The 26,358-nt window shown below is 40.4% G+C and overlaps 1 protein-coding gene across 11 annotated transcripts in view; it reads right to left on the bottom strand.

The window, feature by feature from the left end:
- Nucleotides 1-26,358, bottom strand: part of SEMA6A (semaphorin 6A) — a 126,856-nt gene that overhangs the window by 13,632 nt on the left and 86,866 nt on the right. For 4 of the 11 annotated variants that reach the window (XM_070569500.1, XM_070569503.1, XM_070569502.1 and 1 more), the window contains exons 12-18: nt 24,935-25,090; nt 23,316-23,492; nt 22,796-22,936; nt 22,628-22,708; nt 20,334-20,392; nt 17,397-17,417; nt 11,682-11,846 (exon numbers count right to left, since the gene is read on the bottom strand). In XM_070569500.1, coding sequence (XP_070425601.1) covers nt 11,682-11,846; nt 17,397-17,417; nt 20,334-20,392; nt 22,628-22,708; nt 22,796-22,936; nt 23,316-23,492; nt 24,935-25,090 — 800 coding nt within the window. Of the gene's footprint in view, nt 1-11,681; nt 11,847-17,208; nt 17,260-17,396; nt 17,418-20,333; nt 20,393-22,627; nt 22,709-22,795; nt 22,937-23,315; nt 23,493-24,934; nt 25,091-26,358 lie in introns of all 11 variants that reach the window. The other 7 variants (XM_070569504.1, XM_070569507.1, XM_070569506.1 and 4 more) reach the window with 2 other exon arrangements.

Genomic DNA, 26,358 nt, shown 5'->3' with positions numbered 1-26,358 from the left:
AGATATACAAATCCTTGGGTCCTATGCAGACCTTCTGAATTAGAATCTCTGCAGTCAGGGTTCAGAAATTTGTGTTTTGACAAGGCCTCCGGATGATTCTTACAGTCACTAAAGCTTGAGAAGCACTGCCCTAAATGGCATGAATAATATTCTAGAAAATACATCTAGGTGTTTAGCTTTAAAGTCCAACCTCAGACACGAAAAAGATTTTCAAAAAGATTTGTAAATTAAATAAATAAATGCAGTCTTCTTTGGTGTTCAAACTATGAGTCTTTAGTGGGTCTTATGTATGACAATATTTTTTTTTTTAAAGATTGGCCCTGAGCTAACATCTGTTGCCAATCTTTTCTTTTTCTTCTCCCCAAAGGCCCCCAGTACATAGTTGTATATTCTAGTTGTGAGTGCCTCTGGCTGTGCTACGTGGGACGCCACTTCAGCATGGCTTGAAGAGCGGTGCTAGGTCCGTGCCCAGGATCCGAACCAGTGAAACCCTGGGCTGCTGAAGTGGAGCATGCAAACTTAACCCCTCGGCCACAGGGCCAGCCCCTGTGTGACAGTTTCTTTACTGTGGTTACAATATTCTGACAAATAATGTAAAATTGATATGATTTTATTGAAAGACAAATTCCTAACACTTTCCCTTGGTACCTGACAAAAGCTTGACATATGGCCTAAAACACTGTGCTATTAGCTCCTGTGACAGCCTCAACTTAATTTGCTAGAGCCAAAAGCTGCTGGAAAAATGCCTGTGGTCTCTTTATTTGCCCTGACATGGGGACACGGAGGGGAATCTCTGATGCTCCCCATCTCTGTCACAGGGGCTGTCAGGTGGTGGTTGGTACTACAGAGCCCAGATATGTCCTGGATTGGGTTAGCGCAGACAGGACTGGGTCCCAGGAACAGAAGAATCTCAGGGGGAGCCCACTATTGAATAGACCAACCTCCTTTGCATCTGGCCTGCTTCTCATGTCACCTCAAAATCATCTCTACTCAAACAACACACAGCCGTCAAGCAACATTTGACAACGGTTCAGAGGATCTTTCCCCCTTCCCCTGCATGATCAGACAAGAGAATAAGAAACTCAGGAAGATTTCTTTCCCTTATGTTTCTGGATTGAAGGAGAGACCTGAGCTCATGTTTCATTCCCCAAATTAAGGTCCTGCTTTATAATAATAAAAATGCCTAGCACAACAGTGCACTCAACGGAGCTGGGTGCTTACAGATCTGCTGAGTTGAACTGAATCTGCAAATCCATAGAATTATATAAGACATAAAAAGTTACATTAAATTTTGGCTGTGTGCTTTTAAATCATGGAGTGCAAGACCCATCAGCACTTAGGGTATATTTATTACCTTAACAAATGTCAGATGATAGTGTCCAGCGTTATCTATTATTTATGAATAACAAGAGGCTGTAGGACTGGAAATGACAGGCTTTAATATGTCCAAAAGGTTAGGTGAAATGCAGTTTGCTGCCCTATAAATTTCTTCAGACCATTTTCCCTCCTAATAAAGCAGTGTCATTGGTGGCTACACTGAACTTCCATTATTTCTATACAGTTCGTAATGACCGCCCCTGCCTTCAATGAAGAAATGTAATTGCAGATACATATTTGCAAAAGAATGCCTCCTTTTAAAAATATGAAATTTAAAAATAATTGGAGTGGGAAATTCCTATTATCCCATTAAAAATGAATCTCTTTACAAAGATGGTTTCTAGGCTTTGGACTTACAAGAGCTTAATAAGTATTAATTAAGGATGACAAACCTCCAGACTGCCCGTAATTAGCTTTCTGACACCGATTAAGATCTCATCTACTGTGCACCCAGGATATGTGAATATATCCAACTGCATTTCACAGGTTTACTTCAGGGCCTTTCCACAATGGAAGGTGCTGGGGGATTGACGTATGATGTGGTTTGTGTGGATCCTTCCAGACCGCAGTGCAGCCCGGGCACTTTGCAGGATTTTACCTAATACTTGCACCGCCTGTGTCTCCCTGGGACCAGTGAGTGAATACAGCCTTTCTGTCCTCTTTCTCTCTGTGGCAATGGCATGAATTATGTATTCTGAGCAACTCTTGCGGCTTTTGAGGCCTTTCTCATGTATAGCATCAAGAAAAGAGAAGCTGTCCTCAGACAATTTCCCGGGTTCCACTAGTCTGCCCTTGCTAGACCACTTTGTTTATGGAGCAGTGAGGTTTGCAAAGTAAAACTTGTAACAAGCATTTTTTTTTTAAACTCCAGGAAATGAGGCTATCAGAAAGAAAGTTTTGAAACAAAGCTAATATCATGTTTCCATTATTACACATGATCCCAAATAGAAATTGACTCTTCACAATTTTATTGTTAGGACAAAACAAATTTTAGATGAACACAGTGCAGTTGAACCAATTAAAGAGCAAATTTTTAACTATTCCAGATGTTCACTTAATAAGATCGTGCCTAATCAAGTCCCTGTAGTTCTCGAAAGTTCCATTAAGCTGTCAGAAAACTTAGTCATTGTGTGTGTTTTTGTGCAAAAGATAGGAGAGAATGGAAGAAAAGAGACTGAGGGAAAAGGGCTGGGGTAAAGTGAATGGATGTCAACGGTGAAGTGTCTTAAAAAAGTGGCTATGGATTAAAGGTAAGAAGCACCTCTAGAAAGTGAATTGATTTTTTAAATACCCTAAGGTTTAAATTGCTGATTTTAAAAGAAAAAAGTTCAAGTCTCCATAATCATCATTCAACTCCTTCATTTTTTTGAGAAAATGGATGTTAGGTAAAAAAAGCAGCTTAGTTGGCATCTCTAGAAAAGAAAAGTCAAATACTGGTGTGCAGATCCAGGCAGGCAGGGAGATGAAACAGCTTTCTACATGGCTGACATTTAACTTTTTTTTTTCTTCTACCCTTTCCACAATAATCTCATCAAGACCTAAGATAAATTCAGCAAGTTGTCAAGAGGGTACAAAATTAATTAGATGAAATCTGCGTCTCTGCCCGCACTGCTGAAAGAACAATTACAGCCTTCCACATGGGCTTCTCAGTGCTTGCCCCTCTTCCCAGCACATGCATGCTCACATGGAAACTTCCACATCATCTAGCTGAGAGCCCAGCGCCTGACCTCCTCACAATATCATTTTTCTCGGTTCTTCAGAAAAAATGCCAGAGACTGCAAATCGATTCCTTTTCTGGTAGGTGACAAAGAAATATTAATATAGTGAAAATAAATACTGCCACCTTGGATGATATTATCATTTCTTTCTCAGTAGTCTCCCCTGATGTCAAAATCTGTTCTGGAGGAAAAGCCTGCCATGTGCCATTCACCCCAGTGTTTTTTTTGTTGTGTTTCTTTTTCTGGTGAGGAAGATTGGCCCTGAGCTAAGATCTGTTGCCAAACTTCCTTTTTTTTTTTCTCCCCAAAGCGCCAGTACATAGTTGTATATCCTAGTTGTAGGTCATTCTAGTTCTTCTATGTGGGATGCCACCACAGCATGGTTTGATGAACGGTGTGTAGGTCCACACTCAGGATCCGAACTGGTGAACCCCAGGCCGCTGAAGTGGAGTGTGTGAACTTAACCACTTGGCCTTGGGGCCAGCTCCCAACCCTAGTGTTTTAACTGAAGTGACAGAGAAGCCCAAGTTTGGAGTTCAGCTTGCTTGGGGCTTTACCTAATCTAGAGCTCTTAGCTTGGCAAGGAGCATCTACCAGGAAAATGCCAGTGATGGGTAGAAACCGATCTAAGATTGTTGCAAAATTTTATTTCCCAAACTTATCATGCATATGTAGTTAATAACGTAATAAGATTGAATAATCAATTTATTATCTATCATATATCAGTCTCTTCATCTCTGTCTTTCCCTCCTTCTGTCCCACCCATCTACCTTCCTATGCCCCACTGACTACAGCTAAAGCCAAAACCTCTTAGCATGACTTTTAAGGCTCCAGACTATCATTTCAATCTCAACTCCCATTCTGGCCTCTATATACTTTATCACTTTAGTCATAGCACACTACCTACCTCTTTATCATTATACTCTCTACTTTCGTAGCTTCATGTCTTGGTCGTGTCACTTATTTAGCTTGGAATGGCCTTCTTCCCCATTTCATCCTTCAAGACTTTGCAAGGCCTTCCCTGGCCCCCAACTTGGAATGAGTTGTGTCTCCCTTTATCTTAGTGTCCTGCCCGCTCCTCTTTCCTTTACGTCTCTAGCTTTCAGACTCCACTCTGCCCCATCGCTAGCCAGGAGGTCACCTGTGTGTACCCCCTGCTGAACTGTGAGCTCCTTGAGTGCAGGGCTAATGTTGAATTCAGATCAGTATCAGTATCACTGAAACAGTCAGCATAAGGCTGACGTCTAGCACTTGTTTGCTGAATGTCCGTTGTACGCATGAAGAAAGAAATGAAGGAAGGTTGCCATTTTGCCTTTCTTTGAGCCTAGGGCTATTGAGACCATTATTGAACTATTATTTTCTAGTGCTTTCTAGATATCAGCTCATCCCCTTCAAAGCCACAGAAATGGAAAAAAAAAAAGGCAGCCATATAATTAAAGAAGAAAAAAATACAAATGGTTAGCATAATTGATAAAAAACCTGTGGTTAAATAAAAATCAGAAAGAATCAATAGTTTTAACCATGCCCTTGTTTAGGAACAGTGATTTCTAAGCCTTCCTCACTTAAAAGTGGCATTTGAAAGCCTACATTCAGTGATAATCTTTTACTCTATCACATTTCAAACACATATATAACTTTTAGTGCTAATTCTCTGAAATTAACTATAATGTTAATATTTGTCACAGAATGGAATTTTTACTTTCGTTCCTCTTATGTGGGTTATCCTAGATTGGATAAGAGTTAAGGAGCAAATGTAATCTAGAAATTAGATCTTATATTCTCCCTAAATAAGTTACAGCAGCCTCTTCAACAGGATTGCCAGGGAGCAAATAAATCTACAGAACACCAGGTTAAGTTTCAACTTCAGATAAACGACAATGTTTCGGTATAAGGACGTCCCGTGCAATATGTGGGACATACTTACACTAAAAAATTATTCATGGTTTATCTGGAATCCAAATTCAACGGGGCATTCTGTATTTTATCTAGTAACCCCACTCTTCTCCCCACAAATAATGTGCTTTTAATGATTCCCACAAATATTCTTTTAGGCCCACTCTAGATTTTTGAAGTTTAAAATAGTTTAACAGAGAATAATAAAAATGATATTAAATCTTTGTGGGGCAAGTATAGCACAGTTTACAAATTGAAAGAAATACTAATGGACTAAATTTCAAGAATTGTCTTTTATTTTTCATTGTCAGCAACAACAGTAAAGTAGATACCAAATTTCTTATGAACCTTGAAGGATACCTTTCCTCAACCCTCAAAAACAGAACTAACTGAACCCTAACTTAAAAGGGTTGATGGAACAGCAGCAATCTGTCCCCATCTCAGTGTTCCTGGGCCCTGGCCACGCGTGCTCCTACCTGGTTCAGTGAATTGTCGATTGTGAGGTGGAAGTCGGAGCCCCTTGTCCCTCCCACTAGCTGTCCTCCCCATCAGACAGAACCCCTTTCTCCGAATTCTGCTCCGAGACTGTCCTGTTCTACCTTCACATTTAAAAATGGCTGGGATACTACAGGTTTTACTAATAAAAGCTATGCCAATTACCACGGGCTTAGTTTTTGTGAAATAAAGCTCAAGCTGTTCAAAAAAAGTCTGAGTTGGCCAGCAGTTCTACAAAAATTTTAAGTCTGAATCGTGTACCTAAAATCCTTACTTCCTTCATCCTGCCTGTCAAGTGATATATGGCCGCTGTAATATTGGTACTGAGGAAAGGACTAAAGCAAAGGGCTGAAAAACGGATTCCAAGTGCTATGTCCTTGATGTGTTCAGCTAAGTTGTCTTCAGTTGTCTAATATCTTTTTCTAAAGTCCGCTGTGCATGGTTTTGCCTTGTTCACAAAGACAATGGTGGTAGTAAAGGCTTTCTGGTGCATTTTCCAGTCTATGTGCGCTTCGTGTGTCTGGCGGTTTGATATTTCTTGGACCGGAACTGTGTCTATCTCCATTATAGCCACTAACTCCTTATTGGCATCCAATACTGTGCTACGGAGCCAGTAATAAATTTTGCTTGAGACGCCTCAGAAAACATTTTTGTTATGGTAATGTTACTGAAGAAATGGCAGAGAAGATTCGGCCCAAGTTTAGGAGTCAGGAAAAGAAGAGAAGCTTATTTTTCTTCCTTTATTACTGTCATTAGCAATAATTTTCTCTGTCCCTAAGATCACCTACATTGATAGGAGCCAAGAAATCACTTTCCCCACTGGGAGAACGGGAGGGCTTTAAGATCCCCAATCTGTTAGATTTTAAGCATCAGAAATTGTTAAAAAGCAAGAGCAATCAGGGCCAGGTTCTGTTATCAACTATAATCACCTAAAATTGGATTTCCCAGCCTGTTAATGAAGAAAACCTGGCTCTGAGGGTTTGTGACTCAGAATAGGTAAAGTTTGAATGAGAGGAAAGAGTACGAAGGGTCAAGTGTAGGTTGTTGCCAGGCCCGGGGAACACACTGTAGCACAAGGTCCTTACAGAGATCAGAGAAGTAGCCGGGAAGCAGGAGTGCAGAAAGTAAACTTTCCCTCGGCCACAATTTGGGTAATAACCAGCTACAAGTCTACACTTGGATGCTCACTGCTGGTCTGCAGAAAAATCTTGCCAGATGCTTAACAAGCCTAGAATGACTAATTTCTTTTTAGTCGAAATCCATTTTACTCTAAATTCCTACTTGACTAAACTTCTCATTCCCAATCACAAAGCTCAGTAGTTGGAAGAGAAATCAGAAGAGACTAGATCGTGTAATTGCAACACTCAGAACCCAGCCAACAGAAGGTGTGGCGGTTATTAAATCTTGTTCTTCCAAATGCTAGAAAAGTTTTGGTAGTAGCTTAATCCTCCCCAGACTCTTTTAATTGCTCTAGGCCAGAGTTACCCAAACTTTAGTTATTTAACTACCGACGCTACAATTTCAATGATCCATTCAGTCTCACCTACCGTGTTATTTCCTTAGTACTTTTATATCCCCATACTTTCTGCATTACTATTTACTTAATATTTTATTCAAATTACCTTTAAAATGTATTTCAAATGGAAACTTTATATCGTTATTATAAATGGAAAAAAGTGTCACTTTTCCTAGGTAGAAATTAACCATAAAAATAAAATTAACTGGGGGGCCGGCCTGGTGGTGCAGTGGTTAAGTGCACACATTCCGCTTCGGCGGCCCGGGTTTCACTGGTTTGGACCCCCGGTGCGGACATGGCACCGCTTGGCACACCATGCTGTGGTAGGCATCCCACATATAAAGTGGAGGAAGATGGGCATGGATGTTAGCTCAGGGCCAGTCTTCCTTAGCGAAAAGGGGAGGATCGGCAGCAGTTAGCTCAGGGCTAATCTTCCTCAAAAAAAAAAACCAAACCAAACAAAATAAATAAATAAATAATAGTAACTGAAAGCAAAACAATGTTAATTCCAGCTAGCTTCAGCGGCAAGGCAAAACCCTTGGTCTAATCTTTCTCTTTCTTGTCAAAATGGAATAGTAGCAAGTCGAGGCAGTTGTTAATGATAAAGCACCAAATTGAGACTTTTGCCTTGACATAACCAAGAAGACTGAAAGAGAAAGGAAAAGTGCATAGTAACTTTCCACCGCATGATTCAATATTCTTCAAGGCCATCGTGTCCCCAAGCCACCTAAATCATCTCATGTAGGTTGCTGCATGTCCCACTTGGAGACAATACTACTGTAAGCTATGATGTATTTGAGGAATATAATTGACTATAAAGAGGATTATTGAAAAACTGTGATTTATAAAATTCCATTCAGGATGGTTATGAAGTGTGGACAATATATTCATTACCTTTACAGATCTTAGGAATCTTACCGGAATATTATTTCCCAAACTAGAAATTGCTTACACAAATAGCTTGTACATTGATTATTCAACATTTACTGTACATTTTAGTTTAAATTATTCATTTGATCTCTAATTTAAATTCTGTCGCTACTTCTTTTCCTTGTCTGTAATGAGCATATCTTCTTGACTAAATGTAATAAAGTGATAATCTCTCACTTTAAGGATTTCCCCAAATGTATAAGCATACCACAATTCTGGCATTTCCAATCAAATGGCAACATCTTTGTATATATTGACTACTTTATCTGTTTTCTGAGAGCTCACAAGAACTCTATAAAATAAAGTCTGAAGAAGGGGATTTTCTTGTGTTCTGATTTATTCTTGTGTCCTTGCAGCAGCGGTCAGCATTTACATTTTATATTGATGCTACCAGTTCTCTTGGCAGATCGGTACATGGCTAATTTCCTCACATATCTTGCAGTCTTCTTGGAAATCGGGTTTTATAGTATTGTTACTTTTGGTCAGAAACAAGAGGCACAAGAGTGGCTATTAATTCTTACGATTGCTTAACCTAAAAAAGAAAGCTCTTATTTCTTTTGCTGTGGGAAGGGGGGTGAGGGGAGACAAGCCAGATCTAAAAATAAACTGGATTTTCTTTCTTATTCATATGTAATTAGAGCCTCTTTGTAACTACTCATTACCACCTCAATAGTTATAGGATGAATAAATAATATATATTTTTAAATGTGGCAAAACCAAGAAAGAAGTAGCCAGGGCTGCATCTAATTTATCAACTTGGTGATTAAAGGGCTGGGTCTACAGGCTCCAGACATCTAGGGACCCAGAGATAAAACAGAGCAGTTGGCTCTGTTTTCACTAATGAATCTGGGGCTCGAAAGATATCACGCGATTTTAAAGAAAAGCAGCAAAGACAAGAGACATTAGACAAGGCCAGTAGGGTAATGAAGGGCAAGGCCAGTTACTGAGAGAGAAAATTGCTTCATTTTCTGTGATAATGCTTCTGCGTGCTTTGCAGGTCTCTTCTCACACTTTGTTAGTGTGACTATATACATACAGCATCAGAATGCTACTCACAGTGTAGAAGGAAAGAGCCTTGGAACATTCCACAGGGGGGCAGAGGGCTTGAGTCTAGTATTTTGAAAGGGGGAGGCTAAGAACAATGGTAGCAGAAGGGGTTAGATTGCAAGGTGAGGGACAGTGCTTTGACAGAATGTGAGGGACGCACAGGATTAAATCAAGATGAAAGACATAGCAAGGAAAAGAAAGAAAAAGGCAAGCAAACATACTCTGGAAATGTGGAACTGTTTGGAGGATGAGGTGGGACAAAGAATGGACCAGCCCAGTCATGGTCAACATAGCTGCAAAGCACAGCTGTGGGCTCGTTTGCTCACTGGTCTTTTTTCCATCGGCCAAAGTAAAAAGGGCATGGGACACTTGACTCTTCCTCAGCTAACTGGTCAGCGGACACATTTTCTGCTTAGCGGGGAAATGTGCGGTATTTTAGAAACAATTCCAGAGTATATTTAGCTCCTAAAGCTGGAGCACACAAATGTCACATTCCCAAGAGACAATCGACCCAGTGAAAAGAGCACCCTCCAGAGGCCCTCAGAAAACCCATGAAACTCTCGCATCCCAGGAGATGCTGCACACATGGATGTGACATCATTAAGGCACCCACGTCAGGGAATGAAAAAAAAGCGAAGGGATCACAGATTGGGTCAATTTAAGGGACATCATAATGAGTCAGAAAAGAAAAGACTTTTCCAACAGAATAACGCCATCACCAAGTCATACCACACAGTGCTTGGCAAAACAGAACAAAAGTTGAAAGTAAATCATGAACATTAAACAGAAAAATAATTCACAGCAAAATGGAAATTAAAATCATAAAAATCATGGTAAAAGGAACATTAAGCTACATCTTTTTTTTTAATTTCTGCATAACAACTCATTTTCATTGCCCCATCAAATACATAATCAATTGTCAAAAATCAAACTTGAATTTGATAGGGCAAGGCAAGGAGTTCATAGCACAAGAACAGTGATCATGTTAAACACCCATGCAGTCACCTCTGCCACCATTGTCTGACAATCTGTAGACTGCTTCCAGCTTTGTCAATATTCATAATAAGACCCAAGAGAATGAACAATGCCGAATTTGAAAGTGATCCGTCAAAGTGTTAATTGGACTCTTTGAAAACCTCCATCCCTTGGGAGAGTTAACGACTGGAGAAAATTCACGCCACCCACGCCACCCATCTCGCGAAGTGAAGAGAAAATGATTGTAACCAATGGCTGGATGTTTGGTTGACATATTTAATGCCTTACTGGAAAGGCTGTTTGGTTTTTCAGAAAGTTGCACTGGGCAAACACAAAGTGATTTTACTGAGTTGTCTCTCCTTGAGAACTGGGCCAAGACTAACACATCTGCAGGCTGGAGCCACACATAACAAATAATGGCACATGCTAGGGCTTGTGGCCTGTTGTGACGGTTCCGTTCCATCACCAACTGGCCTGGTGCTTTCTCGGGATGGGGGGATCCCTCTAACTTAAGGAGGCTGCTGAGACAAAACCACTTTTTTTTTATTTTTAAGATTTGGGACAGGGTATATTAATAAATTATAGAACAGTAATAAAATCAGTTAAGCTTTTTGCCCAAGAACAAGTTAAAAGGGCTCCATCGTCACATTTCGGCTTGGCACATAGAGCAGCAGAGGGAATGGGACTCTCAGGAGATGAGACACAAAAAAGAGGATGAAAATTTAGCATGTGAGCCTGCCTCGAAAGTCTTCTCTAAAAGTAAAGATGGAACTATGGATACAGAAGACTCTAGGGGAGGACACGCTAGAGACTGTTGTCCAAGGGTCACTGCGGCTGGTCTGCCATCGAGACTCAAATTCCTGCTTGGATGAAACTCTTGAAAACATATAGAGGTAAACAATTCTGAATGGGGGGAAACAGCTCGCAACATAACTGGGCTTTTCAGTCTCTGATTTACAAGACTGTTTTTTGGACAAGTAAAGGCCTCTTTGGTTGCAGCTGCAACTAAAGTAGGATGTGTTACCAGAAGCAGCGAATGGTGAGAAAAGAGAGGACATTTCCTGTCTCTAGTTGAGCAAAGAAAGCAAGGGAGAATTTGGGACAGTTCACAGTAGAATCCCTTTCATTTAGAGCAGCTTCCTTTCCGTTTTAAATGCACAACAATTCTGCTTGATTAAATAACATATTTTTGTGTGAGCTGTTGTCCTCTAAGGGCAATTACAGTACGGCCCAGGACCACGGCTTTATTCAAATTCAGCACCACGCAAGAGTGAGAGATGCTACCAGCCAGAAAAGATTCTTCCCGGCTATTTCTCCATTCACTGATTAAACAGGCCTTGACTTCCATTACGTGTGCTTGCCAAAGTCCGCACTGCATGCCATCCCACGATGGTGGGAAAAGAGGATCCAAACATCACAGAATGAGCTAAGAGGAGTGGAAAGGGATCTCGGGAGCCAGCATCTGCTTGGGGCCAAGCCACACCTCTTTGGGGCGGAGGAAGCCGAGAGGATGTGTTATTTGTTTTGTGTGGTTTCTCCCTGGTTGGGGAATGGTTTAGGATCAAGCCTAGTAGAGAGGACTGAGTTGCAGTCTTTTTTGAGAAGCTTTCAGTCACAGTCTGTTGGAGGTTCCTTAAAAGCTTCTATGATTCAGCTGGAAGCAGTTACACAGTCCTCCCCACTTTTCCCTCCCTCTCCCCCCAGAGGAAGAGGCATTTCCAAGGCCTTACCCTTCTTGTCTTGGTGATTATGGGAAGACACTGCCCCCAAAGAGTCTGTGCTGTCAGGTGAATCGAGCAGATCCTTCCAGTCCAGCATTCCTCCCCTAGACTCATACCCCTCTTGAGCCGCCGAATCTGACGTGGTGGTGCTGGGCCAGAGGGAACTGGAGTGCCCTGTTTTCATCACAAATACAGTTAGGGAAAACATCACTGGGGACACCCACATTCCCTGTGCTCAGAGGCCAGGAGGAGCGCCACCCAAACTGGCTGTAGACTGAAAGGAGATTGCCTTAGAAATAACAAGGCTAGGGGATGGGTTTCAGCAGAAGACCCCTTGAACTTGTAGGTAGAGGATGAAGGGCCAGATCCTATCTTTGCTGCTTGCTGAGTAAGCCTTGGGGAATCACTTAACCTCTCTGGGCCTTGGTTCTCCTTGTGCATAAAATGGGGACGATGTCACTTACCTCCCAGTGTTGAGAGGATAAAGTGACATAATGGTTGAAGTATCTAACAGTGTCTGCCACATAGTAGGTACTCAAGAAATACTAGTATCCTTCTTTGGTATTCCCATATCAACTCTGACAGCAGAATGTGTCCACTCTGGGGACACCGTTTGTGACTGATGGGGCAGGTTCTATGGTAGTGGGCGAGCCTCTCCCCCATCACAAATAACTCAGCTGTCCAGAGCCTTTCTCATGGAGCCTTTCTCATGGAGGGTGTGTCTAGTTTTCAGCTGCAAGTCAACTTCACAGGCATTCTTCTTTCTGGGAGTAGTGACTGCTTTCTAAAAGGACCTGCTTCCACCTCCTTTTCCCTGGAATGGAGCCCTCAACTGCTCCATGTTGTTATGGCTGTGCCCTTTGGGTCTCCTTCTGACAAAGTCAGGTTCATGGTTTCATGACTCACACTTGTGAGAGGTTGTTTTTGAGGGCTCGCTCACTGATATGATCCCCATTGCAAAGGGAAAGCTTTATGAGCTGCAGAGTAGCCTACCATGATAATGTCAGAATAAGGATGGCTAGGCTGCGAGTCACAGCAGAAACTCTGGACATTTCCTGTGAATACATTCCACAGCTTTCCTCCCACAAGGTGAAATGCAGATTGTGTCAGGTGCTTTGATCTGAACTATCACAATGATTTAAAGCAGCCCCACTACCTGTTCTTTCTGGTAGAAATAAAATAGAACCTTTCTGTGATTTTCAAGGAGAGGCTTTGGCTTATTAAACCATCTTATAGCAACCTCTTGAACAATTTTTAAAAAGACAGCAGGGCAACTACTGTGAATGTGTAGTTGATGCCTTTGGTAGAAAGTAGGACAGATTCACAAGTGGCCTTGGGTGTGATCACCATGTATGTGATAAATAAAATACTGGCAACCAGAAAGAAAGAGTAGAATGAAGAGTGCACTGCATTCTTCTTTTTTACAATATTATTGAAGTGGGATTCCCAGGAGACTTTAATGCTGCAAATTACAAAGTATATATAAAAAAGATAGCAAGGAAAAGCAAGCCAGTCAAGTGGCTCATCTAAGCTATAACGATCTTTATGGAAGCACCACATTTAAATGCTACCGCAAAGCTTTGGTACCATGTAAGAGGCCCCTTTCCGTGTGGAGGTTTTTTGGCTCCCACATAGCTTCAAACACCCGCTTTGTTGCAAATAGTCTGGTTCATGTTCAGTTGCTAAAAACACGTTCATTTAAAACTCAAGAATGCTTGCTTCTAGACTTTGTGTTTTTACATTTCGGGTTTCACATCTCATTTCATAATACTGATAAGAGAACTGGTAGGAAAATTAACCTGGAATTGGAAATACAGAATTTCTTTTACTTCCTTTTTTGTTATATTGACGGCTAAAATAGAGCCTCTATTTTCTACTCTTGAATTCAACATTGCTCTAATAAAATATATGGTCAACCTAAGAGAGAATTCAGCACCCAGCATAAGCAAACAATTAGAAACAGCTTTGTAGGGAGTCAGAAAGGGGGGAAGGGAAAAAAAGAACCTCTCTTCTAAGTAGTAAGAATTTCTTTTACCTCAATTGATATACATTTTGAGCACTTTCAATTTAACTGTGTTCAAGGGGCAATTTTATGGTAATGCCATAAGTATGGTTTAGGGAGAACATTTCTTAATACAGTAATCTAGGGGAAATATATGCCTAAGGGACACATTCTCTGTAGAAAGATTTCCTGGCCCATATGCTGCAAAGACATGGAAAACTCATTGGTAATGGAAATCTATGGCTATGAGAGGAAATTAATGTGGACCAGATGGTAGTTAGGTAGGAAAATGTTTTACACAAATGTGAGAAATCAGCTCCTTCCTATTGCTGAAGTGTTAGTCTAATACCCACCACATCTCCATTTTCTATATGTAAATCTAGAGAAACTATGCATCTGATGTACTCCAAAGAAAAAAAACAGAGCAGCATGAGCTTTGCAATCTTTTAAACTTATGTTTGAGGAGAGGCAATACGTGTCACTCGTGAAGCAGTTGGAGAAAGCAATACTTGACTCTCAAAAGTTTTAGGACCACCATGCCAGAGCACCGGCAAGCAGCAGACCATAGTTTGAAATCAAAGAGGTGTATTATTATTACTTCTCCAAGCCTAAAAATGTTAAAAGGAAATCACTTATATTCCTTCTTAGAATCTGATTCTACAGGCTACATTATTTTTGTGCATTCCCTAAGAGACTTTGTAACCATAATAAGACTACAAAAATAGGCAATCAGTCGTGAATATGGTATTTAATGTCAATAGATTTGGAATCTGTAATTTTGTCTTGTTAATCCAATAAGAAAGGTCCTATTTTAGTCAATAGAGCTTATGATGTGTTATTCTTACAATATACAAAGAAATAGATAGATTTTAAAAGTTAACTTTTATATGCATTGTATCGTTTCTCTATATCTACAAGTCTTTGTGATTCCAGAGGTTAGAGACCCTTCAAACTACTCTAACCTAGTAACAATGATTGTAGCCAATTAGACACAAAAAAGAGACACTAAATCAATACAAGAGAGGAAGAGAGAAGGGAAATAATCAGGGTCCAATTCACTAAAAAGAGGTTCTTCCACATGCAAATGGTGTTGCATAGAGATTTTGCCAAGCAGAGAGTTTGCAAGGTTTATTGAAATGATCTCTTTATCTGAGTTAGACAGTTTTGGTTTTGTAGTTTACTCTATGAGCCTACCCTCAGTCACTAAACTTTTTACGGGGACATAGCTAGAAACAGTGGGTGCATTCCAGACTTTGAGATTGGCTTCCTAGTCTACATCCATGCTCATAAAAATGTGGTCCTTCTTTTTTTTTTTTGATGAGGAAGATTGGCCCAGAGCTAACATCTGTTGCCAATCTTCCTCTTTTTGCTTGAGGAGATTCGCCCTGAACTAATATATCTGTGCCAGTCTTCCTCTGTTTTGTATGTGGGATGCCACCACATCATGGCTTGATGAGCAGTGTGTAGGTTGGCACCCGGGATCTGAACCTGTGAACCCCAGACTGCTGAAGCAGAGCATGTGAATTTAACCACTGTGCCACTGGGCCAGCCCCAAACTTTGGTCCTTCCTTTGATGGTATAAATACAGCACCCAGTCCAGTGGCAAATAGTAGGCACTCAACAAATATTTGCTGATGGATGAATTAAATCTATTCCATGTTTATTAACTCCAAAATAAGCATCTCTTACAATAGTTTGTGAGGAGAAAGTCTCCTGTGTTTTTGTAAGTACTGTCTGGACTAGCCCTCATTTTGATGGTCAGTTAATCATCTTACCACTTCACACTGGATAGATTTAGCCTGAAATGGACAGGATCATTAGTTGAAAGGAAAATTCCAACTCTTCTTTAGTTTCATCACAGAAGCCACTGATTAAGAGCTGAGGGCGAGTGGTCATTGTCCTTTAAAGTGTTAATATGGAGGAATTAATAAGTTTCTTCCCTTTTGTAAATGAAATAAGAGACATCCATAGATTGGAGAGTGATTTTTGTTCATAAAGAGCATCTCACGGTTTAATTATTCTATCTATATGAGAAATTACCTGGGAGTTAAAATTGATCTTAGTATGACTGATGAATGCTGGGGAGGTTGCTAGTTCAATTAGATTCAAGACCTGAATTTTTCAATATCTGCTAATGATTATTCAATTATAGGAAATCATTGCAAAGTATGATATTGGAGAAGAGCAGATGCTATGTGGATTCTCTTTCTGAAGGGCAAGCTAAGCGAGATATTTGCCTCCTGAGAAATTTCTCTTCCAGTTGTTGATGTTCAATATTCTGGCTTGAATCATAGAGGAGAGAATGTTAAAGGTGGGCAAATTCTGCGGGCTCATCTACTCCACAATGCCTCACTTCACAAGGGGGACAATCAGGAGAAAGCAGGCACCATTTTCCACATCTGCACAGCTCTATTTTATAAGATAGTCTTTAGGACTTTCAAAGAAAGGCTTTTTATTTATGCTAATTAGACACAGGGACTAAGAGTTTACATAGAGCTATTAAACACATTTGTGGCCATCTTCAAATACTTCCTTGAATCCTAAATCTACTTGCTTTCTTTTCTTTCTTCTTTTTTTCCTCCTCTTTAGTTTTTCCCCTTCCTTTATGACCTACCTCTACATTTAAAGACTGTCCTAGAACTGTTACTGTTATATATCTTAAAAACAAAAACTATAAAATGTCTGCATATCAATGAAACTCACAGTCCCCATTATAATGCAGAAGCTTCTATGAATAGAATAGAAGCTTCTATGAAACATATGTTTTTCATACTAGATTTAAAAAACACATGAATAGTTTACCCTAATAAACATTTGGGGGAACTTTGAGAAATGGAAATGGAACATTTCAACTTATAAAGAGCTCAGAATACTCTGTTTGTGGACCTAATGGCTTTGTTTAATATAGTGTTTGTATTTCAGAGCAGGAACAATGGGATAAATCCTGTTTGCCCGTCATTTCCACTGCGTCACCCTTCCTTGTATATGTTCTGAAGAAATCTCACTGAAAATATGTCTAACTACTCATACTCTTTGTGAGCTTAAATTTCAATGGCTAATTTCACGTTACAATGGAAAGTTCTGGCTAGTAAGAACTTGGGATCTGCACCCTGTACAGATTTCCTCCTGCAGAGGGGATTGTCCTGAAAGTCAGCATTCTGGGAAATGGTACTCTGTCAGTAAAGGAGCTATGGCCTATTAGTTATAAGCACTATCCTTTTATCTTGGATATACTTATGGCCAAAAGCCATTTCTTCTCCCTCAAGAACTCATTAAATATATTCACCAAATTCCCTAAGGTTGGCATATTTCATGTTATGTGGATTAAAAATGTAGGACTCAGTCTCACATGTCAACTGTTTCATACAGGCAGAGTGATTTTTGAGGCATCATGAAATCTATAAATAATTTTAGTGAATTGGGGCCCTGAAGTAACAAAGAATCTGGTCCATGATGTTTAGGGATGAAAACTATAAACTACCAAGAGATGAGTGGTTGAAGAATTAAAAAAAAAAAAGAAATCCATGAACTGACCATATACTGTGTTGTAAGACATTTCATGATCTGGTAGAGGAGTTGAAATGTCTATAAAAAAATAATGAGGATAAAAAAATTAATTAAAAAAGAAACCTAAGGTTTGGAAATACTCAAGAGGATTAGTGAAACAGGATTTCCCAAGTAGCTTTTCATCGACATTAAATTATGAGCAATGTCTTCCTTACCATTCAGTGCCACGAAGGAATCTGAAAGACAAAAGGGAGAAGAAGCTTACTTAATGTTTAACAGTCTGCTCAGTGTGACTTACATGATAAGTGGAAACAAGCCAATACGGTACTATGCTAACATATGATCCCCAATGCTAAGTAAGTACTTCTTAATTCCTACTTGTAATATGAGATGCTATATATTCAGTCTGATTTCACACCCCTGTTTCTCTTCCCAAAGTGAGTTTCCTCAAAGTCACTGCCTTTGTTGCCAAGAGGCAGAGAACAAGCAAGAGTTAGTAGAAGGAGTGGTAACTGTGATTTTACGTGATTCTGAGAATTTAAGCCCTACTCTATACAGAGGGATGTGTATATGGATAAAATAATGACATCTGGACCACTTTTTCCTTTACCTCCTCTCTCATTTCATCCTCACGACCATGCTGTGAGGAACTGTCCAGTATCACAATGTTCTGAACTCAGCAGAGGTTTTAGTTAGGAAATTAAAAACAAAAATAATCACACACACACATAGGCAACATACATATGTGTGTGTGTGCTGTGGGTCTGGGTCACATCAATGATTCCTCAGCCTGCTACTCAGCTTCTGACACTGGCTCTTTATGATTTCCTCATTTCCCCTTAAAATCCTGTTAAAGAGTCATTGTGCACCAATTTTCTAAATCCTCTGAGTGCCTATATGTGAATAGGTAAGTCTAATAGAAGTGTTCATGCTCCAGCAGGGGCACAGGCAGCAGAGAAGACACTTGGAAAGGCAGCAGAGGGGCAGCCTTACCTCCTGCCCTGAGCGGGCACCCTACGTGCCTCAGCAGGAGTGGGGTTCAAGGTTAGGGAGCACATGAAAACACAGAGGCTTGACTGCTGAGATGAAGGAGTCAGTCACTGGCTTCGGACCTGAGGTTCTCTCCTGTGCTAGAGACAGAGGCTTCCTCAGGTTCCTCCGCCCGAGGACACAGGTGTGGTGTGAGCCTACTGGTGCAATGACGCTTTATACAGGCAGTAACAAACATTTTCACATTTTGCATATATTTACCTATTCAATTCACTTCATTTTTTCTACAGATGCCCATACCACTAGATCATAAAAATATGAAGAAAGTTATTTACTAAACTCAGCTAATTAAGTTCACTCACATAGACACACAAACCAACACCTATTTCCCTGAAAACGGAACCGTAAGGCACTACAATATGATTAAGATCCACCAATCAGGGGCCGGCCCGGTGCCTCAGCAGTTAAGTTTGCATGTTCCGCTTCAGCGGCCCGGGGTTCGCAGGTTCGGATCCCAGGTGGGGACATGGCACCTCTTGGCACACCATGCTGTAGTAGGCATCCCACATATAAAGTAGAGGAAGATGGGCAGGGATGTTAGCTCAGGGCCAGTTTTCCTCAGCAAAAAGAGGAGGATTGGCGGCAGATGTTAGCTCAGGTCTAATCTTCCCTCCAAAAAAAAGATCCACCGACCAAACATCAGATTGTCCCATAGCACACAAGTAGCACAGATCTTTTGGTGATGACACTGTCTCCTATACTAATTTCTTAACTCACAAATTTTGTGTGTGAAGACATAATCAATAAGAATATATAATATATAACATATATATTATATAACAATATATAATATTTTCAAACAAAAAATATGCGGCAAAGAATTTGGAGATGAGGCTGCCTGTCGCCCTCTTTATATGATTATATCTGATCTCTAAAAAAGATAAGGTAGAAAGTTGAATGGCACCTTCAAGCCTGAAATTTCAGTATTCATGGCTCAAAGATTTAGAGTTATATCTATGATTTTCATTATAGAATCAAATATCAGGAGTGATATAGTTTCATTCCCTTAGGAGAGATTTTTTGGTGCCATTTTGAATGCAAGCTTCTTGAAATTCATCACATATAACATTTAAAACACTGCAAAGTAAATATTTTCCAAGAGTATGGCATTATTCTCTAAATTAGCATTAATAAAGCATTTTCAGGAGAATATTGCTATTACTCAGATCACAGGACAACTAGAAAGAATTTGGGTCAGAATCCTTTATATAAAGTTCTGACTAAAATGTTACCATCTAATAACTTTTGAAATCAACTCTGAGATTAGCCTAGTAAGTTAATTTCTATAAAAAAGTTATTTTGGGTCACCTGTACTTAGTGGGTTCTTTCTAAAATGTTTTTTCTACTGCAAATGGTAATAGACATAAATCTAATTTAAAAAATAATTACTTTTGTCAACTGATATGTTCAAGGAGAATAAAACAGTCCCATTCAATTAAAAAGCTAGAATTTTTACAGTGATCAATCTTTCTATTATTTGGCTAAAAATTACAGTAAACAGTAGTTAATAATAAAAATAACAAAAACTGTGGCTCATTTGTTTGTCTGTTTTGCTGAAGAAGATTTGCTCTGAACTAACATCTGTTGCCAATCTCCCTCTTTTTTTACTTGGGAAAGATTAGCCCTGAGCTAACATCTGTGTCAACCAATCTTCCTCCACTTTATATGTGGGTTGCAGCCACAGCATGGCTGACAAGTGGTGTAGGTCTGTACCCAGGATCCAAACCCATGAACCCATGCTGCTGAAGCGGAGCGTGCCGAACTTAACCACTGTGCCATAGGGCCGGCCCCCAAAACCGTGGTTTTTTAATGGAAACGCTGATATAACTTACTGCTCTGCTATAATTAATATCCTCTAGAGTCCATCTATTCCCCACAGCATTCTAATAATGAAACAGGGGCCAGCATTTATAGCAACAACATTGACAACACTGGCTTTAAAACATACTATTTTCTTTATTTGATATTTAGAAGATGATGTCTGTTATTTATGCATGTTTTAGCACCAGGTGCACACAATTCCACATGTGGGGTAATGTTTCTAGGCCATTTGATAAAAGCATCTTTGCCCAAAGATAAACATGGATAAAAGCTTTACTTACTGTGACAGTCCCCCAGGCCATCTGTATTGCCACGCTCTATGTCCTGTTCAAAAGTCAGTCTTTAAAAAAAGGAGGGGAGAGAAGAAAGACAGAAACAAATTCAATAATATGAGTCAGTATTCCAGAATGAGTCTTAAGTTTCACTAAAGAAACTAGCACAGTTTGAGAAACTGATCACAAGATGCGAAAAAAGGAGTTGATAGCTTGAAAATTTCTCTCTGAAGTTTACAGAAATGAGTCTTAAACATGAATTTCCAAAGAAAAGCCATGGTTTAAGCAGTTAATTCAAATATTAGTTTGTGGATTATTTATATCCTTCTTTTTCTCTAATTCCCTGAGCATTTCTTAAACATTTAAAAAGTTTAAATGTTAACATACATTTCTTATATAAGTGATTTAGAAGTCTATGAATTAAAAAAAATAGGTCTTTTCCTCTCTACTTTCTCTTTCATATCAACTCTTACCTTCCTAGACCTTTATCTGTTTCTTTGCTTAGAAATAACTTGTATAACAGGGTGTTCAAAGGTACAAATGGCTGGCGGATATGCGCGGCCTGTGAAGGTGACAGGACATGGTGGTGCATTTTGCTGAGACCACTCAGGTATTTCGATTGCTCCCAGCCCTACACGCCATCCTCAGGACTATTACCCTCACACTCCTCTACATGCTCACTTTTATTTCAAATCCACTTGGTCACCATTGGGCTGTACAGGCTTTATAACAATAAGACCAATCTTAATAATATCTATTTTTATTTTTAAAATAAGCACACTGGAATCATCCAAAGGAATACTAGCCTTTTTGGGGGAAACTGTGCTTTGTCCCACAACATAATTGAAACTCCCATTTTTGCAGCTGCCTTCAGAACTTATTTATGAGCCATACAGGCACACTATTTTGAAAGTGACACCTTGATCTAATAATCCACCATATTTGCTTTCCAATGCTTTTTGCTGTGGTAAAAATCAAATTCAACTTCAAAAGATAAAGATTTCTAGTGGTAATGAAAATCACTTCCCAAGGAGAGTTCCACATGTCTTCAGCAATGAAGTGTGTAAGGAGATCTTTAAGGGAACAGTTTTGAGATTCTCATATCAAATTAAAAAATTATTTTTAAAAATCAGTCTCATTACCTTTGGTCTCGAATATAGAAAGGTCGTTTCTTAGTTTCCCTCACTTTGCTTTGTGATCCTTTCTCTTTCACTCAAGGGTTCCCATGAAAAGATGTAAAGCTCTAACACTGTCTTATGTCAATATTGCTACTTGCAAATTGCAAAGTGATCTAATGATATTTAGTGAGTCAATGCTTTGCATTAGTCAAACTTCCAGGTCAGACTTTACACTTATCATTAGCTTTGCTTATAGGAATACCTTCCCTCAAACTATGCAGGTGGTGGTCATCAATATACCCTTCTGTCTGTTTGTCTAGCTATTCTAAAATGGGGGAGGAGGCTCAGAGTGATGTGAGGACGATTCTGTTCCCCCTTTGGATCTGGGGAAGTTGAAGGAATGCCTAAGAAAGAACTGTGCTGCCATACGGTACCTTCCTCGAGTTGCCATAACCTGTCTAGGGCATGCACTGAATATTTTTCCAAATGTTATTTTGGACTTCACATCTACTCAAGTAAAAACAAAAGAAACCTTTTAACTAATGCCATCTAAGCATTTAAAGCCAGGCTAACAACTTTAAGCACCAAAATCACAGGCAAAGTAGGCTGGCCTGATCTAGCTGATCTTCTGGAGAACTGCCAAGAATTGATTGACTACCTAATGAGTAATAGGGTCAACTGTTCTTTAGTGCAGGAGGAAGGTTTATTAGATGTAGACACCATGCTTGCAGTACAAATTCATCGCTTAACAAATGCTCTGATTTCTTCTCAGCCCTGTTTGGTCAATTAGAGGAGCCGGTTTTGCTACAGCTGGACAAACCACATCACTAATCTAATTGGTACCCTGTTGCTCCTTTTCTCTGCTGTTCTCGCACCACGGTGATCAAGTCTCACACCTTCTTGTCCCTCTCTCCAGGGAATACTTAGAAGCCCACTGTGTTTCTTTTCTCTGTGTTTTTAGTCAGTCTGAGGATGGATGATTAATAAATTGGAAATCTGCCACATGTGATGCTGGAGTGCTCTATGCGATGAGGAATGGAAGGAGAATGCCTCGCAGTCCCACTGATGAGGTTTGTGCACAGAAGACCATGTGGTGGTGGTGTGTGCGAGCACGATTAGTCATACATCTAAAATGCATAGCCTCAAAAGGCCACTTTACCCTCTCCCACACCTCAGGCTCCTTACCTGCTGCCGGGTGACAGGTGGGCACAGGAACCTCCTTCCTTTACCCACCCGCAATATGGGTCTCTGGAGGCGATACAGGTTCTGCAGGAAGAGGATGACCATGAGCTACCTAGGATTCCTTTCTAAGCACTGTGGACTTTCTAATGGTCAATGAGGCAACATACATACTTTTTACACTTCCCATGTCGTTCACACCGGCCAAGGGGAACTTTGATCACACAGGTGGAGAATGCAACATACAGAGAACTGCTTGCTTTGTCCAGTTGCATGCCCATAATCCTCTTGTCTTCTACTCCATCATAGCTACACCTAATTTCATAAGGCAAGATAATATCATTAATAGGCTCTCTTGGGTCAGTTTTCTTTTTCCTGCCACCACCCTCACACCCACCTGCCAGCCCACAACATGATCTTTTAATCGATCTAATGAAGATGAAATAGATCCTATGCCTGCACGTACACACACACATATACACATAAACATACATATATACATGTGTATCTATATAAACACATGCTTTATTGGCAAGGAGAAAATAATGCTTTTTATGTATTAAAAGACTTTTACAAATAATATTAAAAGTCATCTAAAAATGCATAAAACCTAAGTCTGGCATGACTTTCTCTGAAAGAAAGGGATCACCGTAACATAAATAATTACAAAGAAAGAATCAAACATTCTACACACTTTTCAGGGTTGTAAACGCTCATCTCCTCCAGGAAAAGGCTGTCATTTAAGAAACCACTGTTTCCTATCCTGGCCAAAAACTTCAAGATGATTCCCTTCTCTGATCCCAGGAAAACCACAGTGTGATTCTGATAGGGCCCAGCAGCGGTGTCCACGGCAATTTTGGTCAGGCGGTATCTAAAATGACAGGATCACATTTTGTATCTCTTTGTTGGTCTATCATTAAACTGTCCCCTTTTCCACTTCAAACAATTGTGACATAGCTTTCTAGTAATAACCTCAAGAAAAATATATGCACATGAATAATGCTCTCAAGCTGTTCTTGTCCTTTATTTCCATATGCAGAGCATTAGTATGGCTCCAAGGGGAGGAAGGAGGTATGTGTGTGTACAGGCCAAGTTCCATAATAAATAGACAGTCATAACCATCTGAAACCACTCAGCAATTGTCCCTTCCATGAGCAACAAGGAAAAGCTGATGTCTCCTATGAAGAGGGGAAGAAATAATGAGTGAACTCATTTAACATTTCATTTAACACTGAAAAGAAAAGCAATGGCTACCATTTTTCCATACCCTTCCTCTGAGGTTCAAAACCTTGTCAACAACATGTCAGATTGGAAGGCTTTCCGATTGCATGGATAGGGGCTAAGAGTTCTGAAGGATGGGGAAATGGAGTGCTGATGTCACTATTAATAAACATAAGAATGTGCATGACAAACAGGATCCATTTAAAGCCAAAGGTGAAGGGCATCACTCCTGTCACAAGCCTACGAGAAGTCCTATTGGGCATCCTCTTTCTCTGAAATCTCTCAGTCATTCAGTACTCCTTAGATATCTATTTTTCCTAAGCACAATGGCAGGAACCAGAAAACATGGGCCCTTCTGCAAATTTTATATCGTGGTTTCCATCTTATGGGCAACAGCCATTATAGTACTTTCATATCTTCAATAAAGTCACTGTTTAAAAAGGGTGGTAAAGTTAATTAACATTTTGTTTGATGACTCCCACAACTGGATAGCACTTGGGAAAGCCTGTGGAATTGTTTGGAAATAAGCTCCAAAATAAACACAAGGAGGACTATTTAATGCTGTCATAGATTTCTAATCAGCTATCCCTTCTCTGTTGGCCACCACTTCAGATGCTAACAAATGCTCAAGTATGAATCCTTCGTGCTGGTATACTTGTGCAAATGCTCCATTTGTCCATGCTCCGTTTGACAGCTAACAACCCAGGGACAGGGCTCACATGGAATCTGCAGCATGTTTGCGACCATATCCAACCAAACAGGTATCCATATCCATTGATTGATTCTCCTTCGCTGTTTCTTTCTTTTGCACAGATTGAATTAATGGGCTAACCTGGAAGGAGATATCTCTGTTTCCTCTAATTGCTGGCATGTATCCAATTAGCCTTAAAATATCAGAACTCTTCTTACTGGGAATGTAGTCATGGAGGTTTGGTGGCATCCACCCAACCGGCCGGCATTTCATAACTGAATCGATGCCCAGGATAACAGAAGATGTTTGCGGCATTTCAAAGCATGATCCACTGAGAGGTTCTATGAGCACAAGATGGAGTAGGGGAAATCCATTTAGAACACGGTTTGCTTGACACCCACCTGACCATTGTCCTCAGGAACCATGGCCTGTTGATTATGGAAGGCACAGCCTCGTCCATGAGCGGGTGTGTTTTGATGAAGTTCAGGGTATCATCAGGAAACTCATTGGAGGTTGCATATTTTTCTAAGGAGGATGAGCCAGCACAGCAACCTGGCCTAAAAAGAAACAAAGGGAGGGAGCTGGTTTCATGCCTTATGGCAAATTCTTTGAATGAACTGCTTCTCTAAGCATCTGGCACAAGGGAGAATGTACTGTAGGCTGGGAAGAGGAAGCTGAACAATGCACAATGCCACCAAATAAAATCTGCTTAGATTTCCTCGGGCTGCCTCCTCATTCCACCCCGAGGAGGAGCCTCAGCCAGGGCAGTTCAGCTTTGGCTGGGGGCAGCTTGGCTCCCCTGAGAAGCACAAACACACCCCATAAACGGTGACTGAGCTTGAAACAAATGAGGGAATGTGTGGTTTGTACATGTCCCAGGGACTGCTCTACCTGTACTAAAACCGTGCTAGAAGTTCTTGAGGCATTTGCTCTACAAAAGGAGAGAATTAAGCTGACTTTTTCACAACATAGAAAACAAAGGCATTCAAAAAGCCGCCAGCCAGCATACGTGCCAGCAAGACTCGATATAACCATCTTTCATTACCGGAGGGTCAGAGAACATTCAGGTTTTGTTTTTATTGTTGTTTTTGTTTTTGTTTGATTTGGGCAGCTATGAAAAGCCAATTACACTGAAGATTCTCTCCTGGAAGACCATTTCTTGACTACTGAACGACGACAATGAAAATTCATTTCTACAGGAAATTTTATGAGTTCAGGAGTCAAGGGACATCTCAGCAAAGTCAGATCGGGCAAAGACTGATGCCAATCCTGTCCAGACACCTGGTTTGCCTGCTGGTCCACGAGAGGAAATTGGACCCTGACAATGCTGCCGTGATCTAGCCCCAAGCACACGCTGTTCCATGGCACTAAGCCAGCCGGCCCCCTGAAAGCATCCTGATGTCTGCAAGAGTGATGAGGCAGGCAGCCGGAAGGCTGAGGATAAACATGCTACCACCAGGAGAAAATCACTTAAAGTATGTGGCCTGCTGATGGCTGACACCATCTTTACACACGAAGGAGAGCATATTACATAAGTACTCCCCGAAACCTCATTCCTCAGGCTTAAGTCCTCTTCCTGCTTACCTAGAAGGTAGCTGACAATCCCAGGCAACATCTTGGAGAATCTATCTGAGGTTGTCAGGGTGTGCTCTTTGCACTTAGCCTGCATGTGCCAGATAATTCAGGTGATGAAGACCATTGGGCTTTCTCCCCTGGGTATAGTGGTTCACATTATCTAAGTTAGTTCAATTAAATGAATTGGGCTAGGAATTTTGTTGGGAGAACTGGATGCTGGAGGAGAGTTGGAAACCAAAAAATTAAGAAG

The sequence above is a fragment of the Equus przewalskii genome, chromosome 13, assembly GCF_037783145.1.
Source record: "Equus przewalskii isolate Varuska chromosome 13, EquPr2, whole genome shotgun sequence".
NCBI classification, from domain to species: Eukaryota; Metazoa; Chordata; class Mammalia; order Perissodactyla; family Equidae; genus Equus; species Equus przewalskii.
The sequence above is the reverse complement of the archived record's forward strand: the minus strand, read 5'-3'. Positions and strand labels throughout refer to the sequence as shown.